General features: G+C 36.3%; 1 protein-coding gene across 5 annotated transcripts in view; it reads right to left on the minus strand.

Moving 5' to 3' along the window:
• Positions 1-391: 391 nt before the first annotated feature.
• WWC3 (WWC family member 3) overlaps positions 392-15,380 on the minus strand; it is a 102,507-nt gene continuing 87,518 nt past the window's right edge. For 3 of the 5 annotated variants that reach the window (XM_074814850.1, XM_074814849.1, XM_074814851.1), the window contains exons 15-23: positions 14,713-14,905; positions 10,757-10,924; positions 9,943-10,094; positions 9,069-9,228; positions 7,744-7,908; positions 6,383-6,475; positions 5,118-5,348; positions 4,255-4,382; positions 392-2,846 (exon numbers count right to left, since the gene is read on the minus strand). In XM_074814850.1, coding sequence (XP_074670951.1) covers positions 2,780-2,846; positions 4,255-4,382; positions 5,118-5,348; positions 6,383-6,475; positions 7,744-7,908; positions 9,069-9,228; positions 9,943-10,094; positions 10,757-10,924; positions 14,713-14,905 — 1,357 coding nt within the window. In that variant the 3' untranslated portion in view covers positions 392-2,779. The remainder of the gene's footprint in view (positions 2,847-4,254; positions 4,383-5,117; positions 5,349-6,382; positions 6,476-7,743; positions 7,909-9,068; positions 9,229-9,942; positions 10,095-10,756; positions 10,925-14,712; positions 14,906-15,380) is intronic. The other 2 variants (XM_074814848.1, XM_074814847.1) reach the window with 2 other exon arrangements.

Below are 15,380 nucleotides of genomic sequence, written 5' to 3' on the forward strand. Positions count from 1 at the left end.
TGTCAACTTACTTCCAATACAGATCTACAATGTACAAACTTCCGTTAAGGAAAAAAGTCAGTTCAATGTGTTGTAAGTGGAGGTACCCATGAATTCCAGGAATATTCCACTATGAGCCTCTAATACAGCTGTCAGCTTATCATGAGTGATAAGCATGTGGGAGAACACACCTGCCACTCCTTACACTCTGCATCCCTTTCAGGTCTTCAGTGTAACCTCTCCAGGATATCTGATTTCACAATTTCCTCTTATTTTTATTTGCAAATTCATTACGTTCACCTAAATGACAGTGTTACTCAAAATACAAAATTTCTTTATAAAAGCATCCTGAATGTGGCAGATATAAATCATTCAAAAACTGTCTTAGACTTTGACATATAACAAAGCTCTATTGCTGTTTATGGCAAATTATTTTATTTTGTAGAAGAAATACTTTCAAATAATACAAAAATGACACAATCATACAGAACTGTGACAAAAACAAGAGAGATGAATACTGAATATGATAACTCATTACCACATCAAGACAGAACTCATTAACAGCAGTCAGAATCTCAGACCTACAAGATACGCTGATGACATCTCACAGCGGTCACTGTTTAAAAACACCAACTGAACGCCCTGACAGAAAGGCCACCAGACATTGCCCCTTCGTTATACAGTCACAGATCCATTTAGGTGGAAGGGAGGTCCCTACCCCGACCCCTGCTCAAAGCAGGTCTACTGCAGTCAGGATGCTCCAGTGGTGTCTGTTCTTGGTTTACAGCAAGTAGTTCTAGTGTCACTGAACGGTAACATTTGATAAACACTACTATGTAAGGCCCTCCACTGAAAACTAGACACAAAATTCCGACTGACTGGTCTTTTCAAGTAATGAGCACTGAAAAGCTTGCTGTCCCTAGACTTTTTACCCAAACACTGAAAATTTCTTACATGATTTGGTTTTCATCTGCATAGTTTCTGAATACGTCTAGTTGTGCCCAAGGAACCCAATATATACCCACTGAAGCTTACTGGCAAAAACAGACTTCAGGTTGGTTAGCATGATAAATGCTAAATATACTTCAATTTCACATATATTCCTACTCGATCTAATCACTTGATGCCTGTAATGATTATAGGCCATACTAGGAAACAGGGAACACTACCTTAAAATTAAATGTCTGCATTAATCATCCTCATTGATTAATGATTTAGGTTCACCATCTTTTTCCCCCATTACTTTTTGCCTGAGCTTGGACAAGCAATTCAGTTTCACTTTCAGGTTTTCCTGACCATTGACAAGGTAACACAGTATAATTTCTTGAAACTCAGAGAGAACACTTAACTTACAAAATATTTGAAAATATTCGGATTGGTTCTGATAAGTCCATTTATTTTTTGGCCACTGTTGTTTTGATTTCCTGGCATACAAAAATCTGGAACCAATTTGTCCTTTAATCAAGAGACAGCATGATCTTCCTTCTAGGAGATTCCAGCAATTTGCAAAGTCAGTCTTGTGTTGGGCACCTCTCTTTGTAGGTAATGTATAATTAGAAAAATATGAGAAACTCTATTATAGTAGCTTAGTAAAGAAGTATTTTTACATACTTGCAGGATGCAAGGACACAAAACTGGCATTCTCGGGAATTTAGGGTGACAGTCTTTCATTAAAACAAACAGTCACAAGTAAATTTATTTCTTACCGGATTTTAGCTGGTCCAACTAGCAATCAAGTGAGCTGTACCTTCCAGAATTATACACCTTCCTCCTGAAAAGTGTCACTCTTCAACAGAACTTGCATGCAGTAACCTCAAAACACATCCTTTAGGATGAACTTGTGTTTAAGCGCCCTTATTTAATGCAGCTGCTCTCCAAAATCAGCACCTATGTACTTTCCTGAATCAGATCAGAATCTTTGAAACTGTAGGAATTAATGTAACATTCCTTTAGCAGTCTTTCCACACAGCTAGCTCACATTACTCTTTTAACTCCTTTTTCATCAAAAAGCAAAACAAAGACCTGTCACCCTTTTCCTTCCTCCGTTTAAACTGAGAATCTAGTTAAGAATATAAAGATACTTTAGACACAACCGAAATGAAAACAATCTATTAGTGCACAGTAAGAACATGCAAATGAATTCTGCAATGTTTAACATCACTTCTAATCAGTGTTAAACACACTGCAGGTGATAATATTTTGCTATAACACAGACAGTGCTAAAGGATACAATGTACATAATAAGCTACAGATAATAAAGCTGAAAAAAGTGACAATTTCAGAACACAGTATTTTCATTTCAGGTATCAGAAACAAAACCAGCTCAATAGTTCCATTCTACTGTATGACAAATACTGAAGAACAAAATTTCAGTCTTAAAATACATCTTAAAGTAGGTATTTTCCTTCAAGGAAAAAAGGCACTATAAATAAATTACACTACAGTGAATTTGCCTGAACTCACTTTGTTTCTGTCTTCCAGCCTTTAAGTCAAATAAAACAGCATAAAAACTGTACACGCTCTTAACAGGATAGTCGATCTTTTATAAAATAAGTTGTCTTCAGAGATGTCAGTTTCACAACAAGGAAAAACCAAGCCTTGTTGCAGTCGCTATTATAAAATATATATGTATATATATTTATATATATGTTTTTGTTTACTTTTACTTTTTTTACTTTTTTTATTTTTTACAAAACGTGTATATTAGCTTTTGCACAATTTTTTTTTAAAGAAACTTGGCTAATCTAATAACTTCATTAAAATAAAAGCGATAAATACTTCATGTTTACAATGCAACATGTCATACATCATCAGCTGGCAGAGGAGGTATGTTAATCCTTGGTCTTGTGAAAAAAGCTATTTTCTCTCTGTGATCAAAACAAGATGAAAAGGAAGTCAATCAAATATATGCGTACAGTTGTGTTTTTTCCCCCCCCCTCATACTCCAGTGAGTAGTTAGCATTTGTTACATACAGAACTGATGGTTTATTTGAGTACAAGAAACTTACAAAAAACTATTAAACCTCACTGTATACTTTTGGCAACATTCCATTGAACACAATTACTACTTTTGAAGATTTAGGTGAAGCTTTATACAACTCATTGAACATCAGTCATAGCTGACTGTAAAAAGGTTTCACAGGACAAGCCCTGCATAAGCCCTTCTGCAATGCAAAGTTCACCCTTGTACATTTTGCAATAATGCCTACAAAAAAAAGGAACAAAAACAGACGTCAGAGTCATCTGTTTGCTTCTTTATTGAGAAAACAGTACATGCTGTAAACTAAGTGTCAGAAGAAATGATGTGTGCATGAAAAGGGCAAGAACTTAAACAAGGAAGACAGCTTTTGCTTCATTTTCTGCATCTCATTGTATTCAATTCCCTATATCTTTTTACATCTCAGTAGACAAAGTATAAACCCCCCTCTCTTATTACCAGAAGCATAAGATGTTAAACAACCCTGAAATTTCTATTCCTCTTACTTTCTCCCCACCTTTGTGAGAAAGATCTTTTTAATATAATTCAAGCAAGAAGTGATATTAAAGGACAGACAGCTTTTCTATTTCACTTAAGTATTCCCTGCAAAAAAGTTCTAAAAATCTAAACACTAGATAAACCGGTATAATGTAACACTGTGGCTGAGCTGTCCTCCGCATCTATGCTGCACTTAACATTTTCTTACTGTTACTCTCGCAATAAAAATTAAAGACATTTTAATGCTGAAGTAATAAAGTCTTCCTGCGAAATGCACACTGTTTATCGATGCCACTTGTACACAAAATAAAGCTAAGAGAGGACACTTACCATGTGAACACAGATGAAATAGGAGAAAAACCAAAGAAAAGGCTTCTTGAGAGAAAGCTTGAATATTATGGAGTAATTTTTAGGGAGAGAGTGTTACTAGTAACGTATATGTATTACACTAAACAAACTATTTATGCCCACAGGCTTGCATTGAAGAATTGACGAATCATTTGAACTTAATAGTGACTAGGCTAAGTTGAAAGAATCACCTTAGCTATGTTTGCACTTGAAGACTACTTTTTTTTTTTTATTATTTCATGTGTTTTAGAATTGTAACACTGCAATTTTACCTTAGCTTTGGCTCTTTGCACTACAAATAATTCAAAGGAAATTCAAGTGTCCAAATCAATATACAGTTAAAAATCACTGACTATATAGAAGACACACAGAATTTAAGCTAAATGCTTCACAGAACTTTAATCTCTCTACTGGACTGTTGCTATGCTATTTCAGTACACATTACCACTTACCTAAAAGTCTGCACCTGAATAGGCTCCTTCTGATTCTGCCCACGCAACTGGTATATTTCTTTTGATGCTTTCTTTAGCATCTTTTCAGCTGCTTGCTCTTGGTGATGTTCAAATTTGGTCTGTCTGGTCTGAAAACAAGAATGTAACGCTTAAAATGGTCATGTGAATAAGTAAAACACAAGAATACCCAGGTTAAAATAATGGATTTTTTCCCCCCTCACCACAATAAAACCACACAAGTACATTATCTGAAATAGCTGATCATCTAAGAACTATAAATTCAAAAGACTGACAGTGTTGTTTCAATTCTTAATGCTCTTCAGACAGACATGTATTAAATTAATGAGATTTATTGCACATAAATCTGTCAAACAAGACCTTAAAACAAATTTAGGGTCACTCTTCTCTCTGATAATCCAATGACAATTTTGTTTGTTGTGCAGCTTTTGCCACTTTTTGCCTATAACTTCTTTCTCCAAGAACAGGAAGAAAGTCACATACTTAGGGAACACTCCAAATAAACTGTCAAAAATGAAGTATCAAATCAGCAAAATTTCTTTCAAAGATCAGAAGAAAATTATTAAAGTTCCAATACTAAGTATCTAAAACAACAAAAAATCCAAACCAAAACAAAAAATGCCACTGAAAAATAGTGCCATTCTCCAGTAACTGTCCTCAAATAAATACACAGTTTGGTAATAATCAATGCAATAATTTTTACTGTGCTAACTTCAAGAATATAGAAGCGACATTCATTGTCTGAAGTTCTGTAAAAACAGCTCTTTAGACACCTTGTCACAATCAAGAAATTTTGAAACCAGAATTTTCTAAACATGTTGAGGGCTCATCTCACGTTACCATACCTGCCTTTCTGCTTCCTTCAACAAGTTTCGGAATCGCTCATCCCGAAGGACCCAGTGGGGTAGATCTGTCTGCCCTCTGAGTTTGGCGTCTTCCAGACGCTGTCTCAACTCTCTTAAAACACATATCTCCTCGTTCAGCTGTCTCTGTCTAGTTCTGGATGCCTGGAGATCCAGCTCCAGGTCTAAGGATGTCCTTGCCATAAGCTCAGCCAAAGATGATCTGCAGGACTGCTGAGTTATTAGGATTCAAACAAAATGCACAATAGATTACTCTTAACATGGTATACTGGTCTATCTTTAGCTATATAAAGCATAAATTTCCTGTACTTACTTCACACACAAAGTCTTTCTTGACACAAAGTTTTGGAGAGATTATTTAATATTCCACAGTGAAAGGCTAACTAGCTGTAGGGGTTTTCTGTAACATACATAAACTTTTTCAATTAATGCTTTCTACTACCTCCTTTTACAGTCTCCTTCTGGCTTATAAATGTTTAACTAATTTAAGTTTATGGACTACGCTTTCATGTTATGATGATAATAAAAGCAATGCAATATGAAAAACTCAGAACAGAGTCACAATGTTGGAAAACACTGTACTGAGCAAGATTCCCCTTAAAGGGCTTTATTCAACATTGGTTTTAAGATACGTTCTGAATCGAAATGGGAGGCATGGCTCTCTACTTGCCTACACCAGCAAGAAATTAAACTTCCGCTGACCAGGCTAAACTGTATGCAATTCATATACGAGGCATTAACGCCTTACCTGCCCTTCTCTGCCCACTTGTTCTGCAACGTTCAGGGCGGCATGAGGCAAAAGGAGAGCTTAACCTATTCATTCCTGAATACTTGGGCCTCAAATACTATGGTTTATTAGGCTGCATGGGAGGGGAGCTGGGTGTTTTACTGTCACATTCACACACACTTCTCTGGGGATGCACCCTGCATCATAAACTAGATTTTAAAGACTTAACAAAGTTTACATCTAAATACAAATCCAGTCCCCATTAAACTCATTTTACTCTGCCCCACTATTTTTTCCTTCTTAATAATTGTTCACAACTATATTTCACATCTCAATGTCTACCTTTTAGCTTAAAAAACTCCAAACCCAAAACACACACCCCTCTCCTGATTACCTTACAGAAGCCTTATACATTTCCTAAAAACATCAGAATGTACCTGTAGATATCTAAAACTTAGGTATAAAAGTATCACTGTTCTAGCAACTTAGCAAAAAATAAAAACCAATTTCTTAGGTATACCTGCTTATACCGTAGAGTACGCCTCTCCAATGTATTCCGGACAAAAGGGGACTTCCTTGGCAGAGTTGAACTGTCACTGTCACTGCGATACAGCTGATTAGAAAAGGTATTGAAAATACAGGTTGTTTACAAGGGTCATCTACATTAAGAGATCAGAATTACTTTTTTTTACTTTTGCAATTTATTTTTAAAAATGCACTGAAACGGTCTTGTTTTAAGCAACTGATTTTTTCCAGCTTTAGTTATTTATAAAAATGTATACATAATAGTGCTTATACTGTATAGTTGCAATAATTCAAGAAAACTTCAAAACGACCAGTATTTTATAGCTAAGTTTCATCACGCATTCTACTAAATATCCAGGACAATATAACCTAAAAAAGGGGGAGGGGGGAGTTAAAGGCAATAATATTTCTTCCTAAAGCATTCCCTGTCAGGGGCACAAACAATAGAGTCTCCCACCTTTTTCCTTAATCTGTATTTACATAAAATCAGAGGAAGTGAGGGTGTTTAACAACCTTCCTTTTTGCACTGTCTTTGTTCTGGTGCGTGAGAGTGTTTTACTCACATTCCCTATATCAGAAACGGATATAGAATCCAGAAATCAAACTGAAGAATTTCAAGGGGTCCACAGATGCACTGCATGCAGTGTAAATAAGAGAGCAAAAACCAGAAGATTCTCAGTTTAGGAAAAATCATAGAAGTTAAAAATCATGACTGCCTTTTCAAACTCAAGCTCTCAAAAGCTTATGAAAGAGTACCATTAAAGCTATGTGCATTCCACCAATATCACAAAATCAATACCGATGAACATCACAATCTGCTACAGTGAGCTTGAAAACTGTTGTGCTAACCCTCAATTACTTGCACCAGGGTGCCCAGGCATCCTAGGTCCCACTGTAACAGGCATCCTATGACTGACATGCATGACAGAAACCAGAGTTGTAAGAATATTTACGCAATAATTCTAAGATCATGCATTCAGTCCCCTTTTCCAAACTCTTAGGTACCTGAAAGTTAAACATGGCTTCTAAGCTGTTTATGTACCTCATTAGACAGCACTGTACCTCTGCAAAATCAATCACCCTAGCCTAACAGCTACGGTTACCAGGGAAAAGAGCTTAAGATCTAATTTGTCATAGATTCTTACATTTTAAATGAAATAAATTCAGGTTTAAACTCTTAAAAGAACCAGGGGACCTCTTCCCCACTGCAATGTTTAAATTCAATGAAAGATTATTCATTAGTATTAAGAAGTAGTGTATGTTTCTTATAATAAAGTCTTAAGAAGAAATTATCAAAAATGTACAAAATACTTGTGTGGAGGCCCCTCCCCCTGCTTCTTTTTAAGCTTTACTCACTCTGCAAACATATTGACTTCGTGCTCCAGGAGAGAAGGTCTGGGAACGAACAATGGTGCTACTGCGAACAAAAGCAGAACCCCGTGGCCTGCGGCTAGTTCTCTCTTTTGGAAGAATAGCAACTTCTTCAGGAAACAGATCCTCAGTGTTAGTTTCCTTATCCACCTAAAATTTCAATGAAGGAAATTTTTTTATTTTTTCCTTATTTTCTCTCTCTCACCAAAACCAATCAGACATTTCAACAATATCAAAAGTAAACAATTGGCCCTGCTAGCTAGGTTTAAGTTTTAATGAGCACTGACAACAGAGGATAAATCACCTCATTTTTTTAAGAAGTTTTAAAACTAGGTCATTCAAAACTGTAACATTACCTTTCAGAGGCCTTTGCTGGAGCAGTAACAATTATGAGATGCAGTTATAACGTGAATCATAGCTGCAGAGTACAAGGACTGCATTCAGCATTGGCAATTGGGCATTAACCAAGCTACCACCTGATCTCCAGCCTCAACAGAAGAAAACTGAGTCACCTTTCAATAAGCAAGGTGACTCTGAAACAAGTTGAAAAACCTTAAAACTGGAAGTCAAATGAAGAGAAGAAACTCAACAAAAGAGAACTGAAAAACTGTTGAAACAATGATACAAGAAAACTAAAATATTCAGAAATACAGAAAACATGTGCTACTCTAGCAAAGCTTCCAAACCTTGTTAACTCATTCCTCAGCAGGAGGTATGATCTTCCCTAAAGGCAACACAAACGGGCTTATGTTCCCCTGCTTCAATGGAAGTGTGCTGATTTTGGCTTCTTCAGGTTATACAAAAGATTTTAAATACATTGGTTTCAGCACGATGGTTCTAAAAATTTCAACTGTATTTATTGTAACACTGAAACAGCAATGCAAGTCTTAAAATATTAAGCTTCTTTCTTCACGATTCCTTTAAAAATTCTTATTTCTAAGAGCACTGGAATTTGATCATGATCTTTTCTGTTACAATTTCAGGTCAACACAGACACTGATATGAGTGCGTATTTACAGATTAGGTGAAGGCCATGGTAAAAAGAGCTTGCCTTTGGATATAAAGAACTAATTCCATCCAGAAATAACTAGTAAGCAAACAAAAACCCCATCCCTAAAGAAGGCATTTTTAACAACTCAAAAAGCACACCGCTGTCATGAAGGCAGTGTTCATAACAGGGCTGTTAATATCATTTTTGATTCTTTTCTCTCCTGATCGATTCGGACTCAAACTCAAGGAGCAGCTGTAACACACTCCGTGTGCGCCAGGCAGCATGGTAGTTTCTGTACCGCAGTGTCTTCTCTCATTACCTTTAGAGGCGGAGGCTGAATTTTTCCAGAACTGTACTGGCCTGCTTGAGTTGCAAACATGTGTCCAGCTAACGAATCCCCGCAAAATGGCTCTGGATAAGGAGGACTAGTCTGGGTGCAATTACTGCATCCACTGTCAACAGATTCTGCTTGCCAACTCCTAAAGGCAGAACATCACAAGAGTTTTGCTGGTATTAAAAAAACCCATGCAATTATGCGTCATGTTTATATATTTCATTATCCAGATCAGTTTATCATTTTGGAGTATTATTTCTCCAATAAAAATACAGAATCTTCAAAGGGAGTATATCTCCCACTTGCATTTCTGCAGATGCAGACAAGCAAATACATTTCATGCCGCCCCCAAAAAAATCACCTTCCCTAATTTTCTTAAAGTATATGTTCTGATCTTTATAACAATACTGAGAAAACAATACAAAAAACCCCAGTGCAACTCACTCATGTAGGAGTACTATTAATGATGAAACAGCATTGTAATAAACCCTGAAATAGTAAGCACTCCCTAAGCATTGCAGTGCATATCTATCTTTGACATTTTCCCATGTTGCCACGAAAGTATTTTTTTTTAGTAGAGTGTTATTGCCAACCCATTACAGTTGCCTTTGTAGCAAAGTTTGTTTGATACGATGTTTTTCCACTCCCAAATTCCAAGTCCACTAAACTCAGACAGCTATTCAAATAAGGTTTTCTCCTCATTGCACATCATCTCATAATAACAGAATTTTATACCCGTAACACTAACAGGGAGATCTCAGAATAAGGACCTGCTGTTTCTCCTGCTGTATTTCAGACTATACCCATAGTGTAAATATCATTCGGCTCTTTGATGAGGTATTTAAACTACTATTTTTACCTTTCTGATATGGCTTCTGCCTGATCTTCCTTTCTTTCCATCTCCAGGATTTCCTCCTCTGTGTACTCCAGTTTCACTCTCTCTTCTGCCAACTCTCTCTCAACTGCTTCCAGCTGGGCGGTGGTCCTAGCTAACAGGGCTGTCACTGCATCCTGAAAGGTAAACTAGACTTCAGATAAAACTGTTTGAACAAGCCAATGCATTTAATGTATATTATTCAGAGAAAACAAACAAAAAAAAAAAGACCTAGCCATTGTATGTTCCTTAAAAAAAAAAAATTTAAAAATCTGTCCTAAATCTCAATGATCAAAAAAGTACGTGGTGATCCACCATGAATGCAACTTCTCACAGAAATGGGGCAGACTTTATCTCACTGTGGAGCATCATCCAGCAAGTTAGGTCAGAAAAGACCTCTAGAGGTCACCTAGTCTGATGTCCTGCCCAAAGCAGCGACAGCTTCACAGTCACATCAGGTTGCCCAGGACCCAGTCAAGGGCTGAAAAATCTCCAAGGATGGAAACTGCACCACCTTTCTTGACAACCTCTTGAAGTGCAGCAGCAGAAATTTTTAATGTGTTTTAGATAATTGAACTGTAAGTGTACATACAAACATACACAGAGTACTATTTCAAGCACCTGTCCAGACACAATTTAGCTTTTAATTATTCTTTTTAAAGTCTAGCTCTTGCCACAAGAGCTAAATTAAGGTACCAACTTCGGTACACCTCAAAACCAAACTGCACCCAAGATAAGATCGCAATCAACCACCCAGCAGGTCAACTAAAGTAAAAAAATCACTTTTTCAGAGCCATACTGTTTTAACTGTAGTTACATTTCCAGAAGACCGGGGAAGACTTTCTTCACACTGGTTTTTGTTCTTTGCTTTCTGGGGGTCTGAACCAGTGAAGATCTGAATGGTATACCAGTGAAGCTGCATCTCACCAGAACTCTCTGCATCAGTCAGGTTTATCTGAGCAATGCCCTGTAAACAACAAAAAGCATTGACCACAATAAGAGAAACATACACTGCAGGACAGATGCCTTTTCATTTAAAGAGTATTTTACTTATAATGTCAAAACTCCACTTTATCAAATACTAATAGTGTCTCTTAAGATTGTTTTGTTCTGTTGTGTTACGATATCTAAGATACTGAATTTCTTGCCTCTTGCTTACTAACAGGAAGGATCAGTGTAGATACTCAATTTTTTTAAGTTGAAAAATATATTTCTGTGATTGATGTAGATATGATTGTTCCAGCTGACAGCTCTTAATATTTTATTTGAAAACCATCTCAATTATGTAACTGAGTTCTACATTATCTTAAATTAATATTACTTTAACAATATTATTTTAATCTGTTTTCTTTGGAAAGAACTATATTCTGAGATACCCTTCCGTTCTCTGGTCCTCCAAGGTACGTTCCAAAGGGAAAAAAAAGAAAAAGTTGTGTAAAACAATTTATTTTTTTCTGCCTATCTAGACCATAAGGTAGTCAAATAGGCCATAAAGCCATTTTTCCACTTTCCAAGCCATCCTTACATCTCCCAGATTCAGGTGAAAACAGGTCTAATGGAAGCTTCCCACTAGAAGTATTCCCAGGTTTCAAGCAGCCCTACTCCATCAGACAGTAAGAAATTTCTGAGTAGTACTGACCTAAATGAAAAACAGCTGTGAGCAAATCCATGCTTTTTGTTTTCAATCAGTTCACTAGCTGGACCTAGTAATGATTTTATACTAGTTAGTCTTTACTTAATGCTTTTAGATTTATCTGGCTATCTCTACAATCTGTTCATTTCCAGGTTAATGGACCTCATGCTAAAAATGTTTTCATTTGTATCACTGGAAAAATCATGTAAAAATTGTTTTCACCTCTCAAAAAACAAATAGCTGGATGCAATGATTCTAATTGTAAACGCAGTAGGAAACGTATACAGAAACTGCATTCAACTTTAAGCAGGTAAAGAAACAGTTAATTAGAAAATATTAATAATTAAAAAAATCACTGTGTTGTTTTTCCAAGATGAATGTTCCCTGAGGCTCTGTTTAAACAGGTGTATAAAGGATGATGGAGAAAAGTTTTTGAGACTAACGAAATAATGTCATTATCGGAATACACGTTACCGAGAACGTCATTTTATGTTGGTATATCAGAAGCTACAAACAGAGATGCCTTTTCTTTTATATATAAAAGAGATGTCTTATAATTATCTATTTGCTCTGATGCAGTAAGAGAAAGAAACATGTATTGAATACTCACACTTTCGCATCAGAGTTGGAAAATGTTTAAGACGTGCTGGGTTTGGTTTTAGAGGTTGGGTTGTTTAAGACATGTTGGGTTTGGTAAAGCTGTTTTCCTGTCATCAATATGGGAAAAAATGTACACTGACTCTTAAGATGTCTGACGCTGCCCGAACACACTGCATTAAGCAGCTAAGAAAGCATGCCAAAGAAGCTGTTACTACAAAGTGAATGACTGACTGGGTAGAAAAATCACCAAACCCAATTAACACTTATCAGTACTGAAAGGACTAATTAATATTTCACCTCCACCTCAAGCTGTGGAGCTCGCTCAAAAGGATGAATAAACCAAGGAGCATCTGCTAGCAGTCTGTCATGTGCCTGCTCTGATGCCTTTGTTAACAACTTGGATGGTGGAAGAGTAAAAGCAATTAAGAATCTCTCGGTGATGTCAAACAGAAGGATTGTAAAATTTATGAGAAAAGGATCAGAATTTTGAATTATGTTAAAAAATAGGGCAGGTGTTCTGAAATAAAAACATGAAATGCAAAAAGACAAATGTTACACTCGAGAAGAGTTCAAATAAATTAAGACCCAGGGAATAATTGGTCAGGGCTGTAAAAGACCAGAAACTGGGAGTGCAACAGCAATGTCATGTGATTGCAAGAAAGGCAATAGCATTTCTTTGATGTTTTAACATGAGCTATATATGCTAATAATGGAAAATAACAACTCCCTTATCTCAACATTGATGAGGCCACCAGGGAAGAAATAAGCCAACTTAAGGAAGCACAGTTTCAGAAAGCTGTAGGAAAACAGAAAAAGATCTTTCAGCAAGGCAGGACATATGAGTAAAAGGTTGAGGGAATGGAAAGACCATCCCACAAATTTAGTAGATTTACTTCTCTGTGTAAGTGAAGTTTAGAACTATTTGCCAGAATATTTCTTTATTTATTTCACCCCCCTCCCCCCATTCTTTGCTATGTACAAATATTTGTATAACTTAGGATAAACTCCAGCCTGGCTTCTGCATTTAAGAAAGCATTAAACTGGCATAATCTAATTGAAAATAAATCAGTCATCAAGAACTGCAGAAATATATGGATGATTAAATAGATGGAAAAAACTGTAATCTCAGTGGGGGAGATTTCAAAAGACAGAGGCCTTGTTGATAGAGGCCATCAAAGCAGTTCCAAAGAGAGGTAGCAAATGGTTTCTCAATTTGAGAAAATGCTTATTTTCAATTTACAGTAAAAGAGGGCAATTATGATGTTTAAATACATACTTCAATGCATCTACCTTAAGAAAACATGGCATTGTTTCTCTCTCTTCGAGTAGCAGTTAACTTACCCTAAAGTATGTTACCAACTACTGTAGACAAAGATATTTCTGACAAAACTACACCAAGACTATGAAAGAGAAAAAATTCCTACCAACGTAACCTGAAGACCTATCTATCATTTTTTTGCTAGTTCAGTAATAGCAGTTAAAATAAAAGCACCCTAAACTTAGATACATTTGCGTCAACATAAAGATGCTTTACACTGAAATAGCTCTTTAGCATCCCAGAGGAAGAGGCTATATCAGTATAAAGCATTTTACACCAATATATCCAGCCCCTTCTTGAAATGCTTTCTCTTTCATTATGTTGTAGTGCAAAAATGACAAAATTTCCTACTGTGAACAAGACCTTGTGTCCACTTCTGTCAACATTAAGACCACTGTTTACAGAAGATGCTACCTAGTTTTAAGGGTGGACTAACAAACATGCATTCTTGACCCGGTGTGCTCAAATAAACACCTCCTATCCACAGTCCAGTGTAACAGTGAGATGCCTGTACCTCATAACTACTTTGATAGGCTTATATAGCAGCAAGGAGTTTTTATTTGTTATCTTTTTATTAGGAAACTATTTTAATGACATTGATTCATCATGCATGTGCTACAGTGCGATGCAGAAACAGAAGCCTTGAGCACACTGTAGTCTAAAAGCTGTCAGATTAACTCTTTGGGGCAGATATATTTTTTTTTTTTTTACACAATGCTTTCCTTCTAGCACTAAAATGTAGCAATGACAGATTTTCCAACTTTCCCCAAAGTAGACATTTGTAAGAAAGCATTAAATAAAATAAAAAATTAACTCCTTATCTATTAAATCCCATAGCAATGAATGTAAACCTTACATCAATTTTCATGCCTCTGCAATGTAACAGTAAACTGTAGTACAGATAACATTACTTTCAACACTGCCTAAAATGCTCCAATTCTCAACCGCTATTAATTTTGCTAATCACTTCCAAGAGTTTATGTAACCTAAAATGCACATAATTCAAGTTTTTAAAAATCCCACCTTTTTTATTAACAGAACTATACTTACGTATGTGAACAAACTCACACATTAAAATGTAACTCTATCAGCGCTTCTTATGGAAAAATAAAGTCTTCACTTTTTCTTTTGAATCTTAAAAGTTATTCCTCAAGTAACTTTAGTTTCCCATATCGCATAGCTTTTAAAAAAAAGGACCACTTACCAATAGTTCTTCTTGTTGCTGATGGTCAACAGAACAGATATACAGCTGCAGTGATTTTAATTTCAAAACACTTGAATGCACGGGGATTCGGAAAACTTCATTAAATATTAATGGTGTTTGGAATTCCAAAGCTCTAGAGCAGTAAGTGGTTGGTGTGCCTGACTCAAGTGGTGGCAAATAAACTCTCACATGACTGGGAACAGCAAAATAGACAAATAGCACAATTCAGACAAAGAAAGCTATTTTGCATTTCTCAAAATGAAGCTAAGCAAAAACATCAGTGTAACTTCTACATGAAGAATCTGCTCTGGGATCTCCTCGTTACAGGAATTTACTTTGTATTCTTAACACAGAAGAATTGGAAAGCTGATTTGGAAACACTATCTAACTAAATTTTTTTTAACTCAAGTGCCACTTGAGATGCCCTGAGGTATCCAAGGCATCTACATGGGGCCAGCAAATATGACATAGGATCTATGGGAGAGCTACAGGCTTTCCCTGAGCAGCAGCAGCTGGAGGCCAGGCACTATGCTGTGATATTTCAAATGGAAACACATGCCTGCGCTTAGTCAACTGATTTGCCCCAGAAGTGTCACTTACCCATTTCTTTCTTCCAACTGCTAAGCATACCTTTTTTCCCCCCTTAAGAAACTCAGCACAAAAGGATA

The sequence above is a fragment of the Strix aluco genome, chromosome 2 (assembly GCF_031877795.1).
Source record: "Strix aluco isolate bStrAlu1 chromosome 2, bStrAlu1.hap1, whole genome shotgun sequence".
Taxonomy (NCBI): Eukaryota; Metazoa; Chordata; class Aves; order Strigiformes; family Strigidae; genus Strix; species Strix aluco.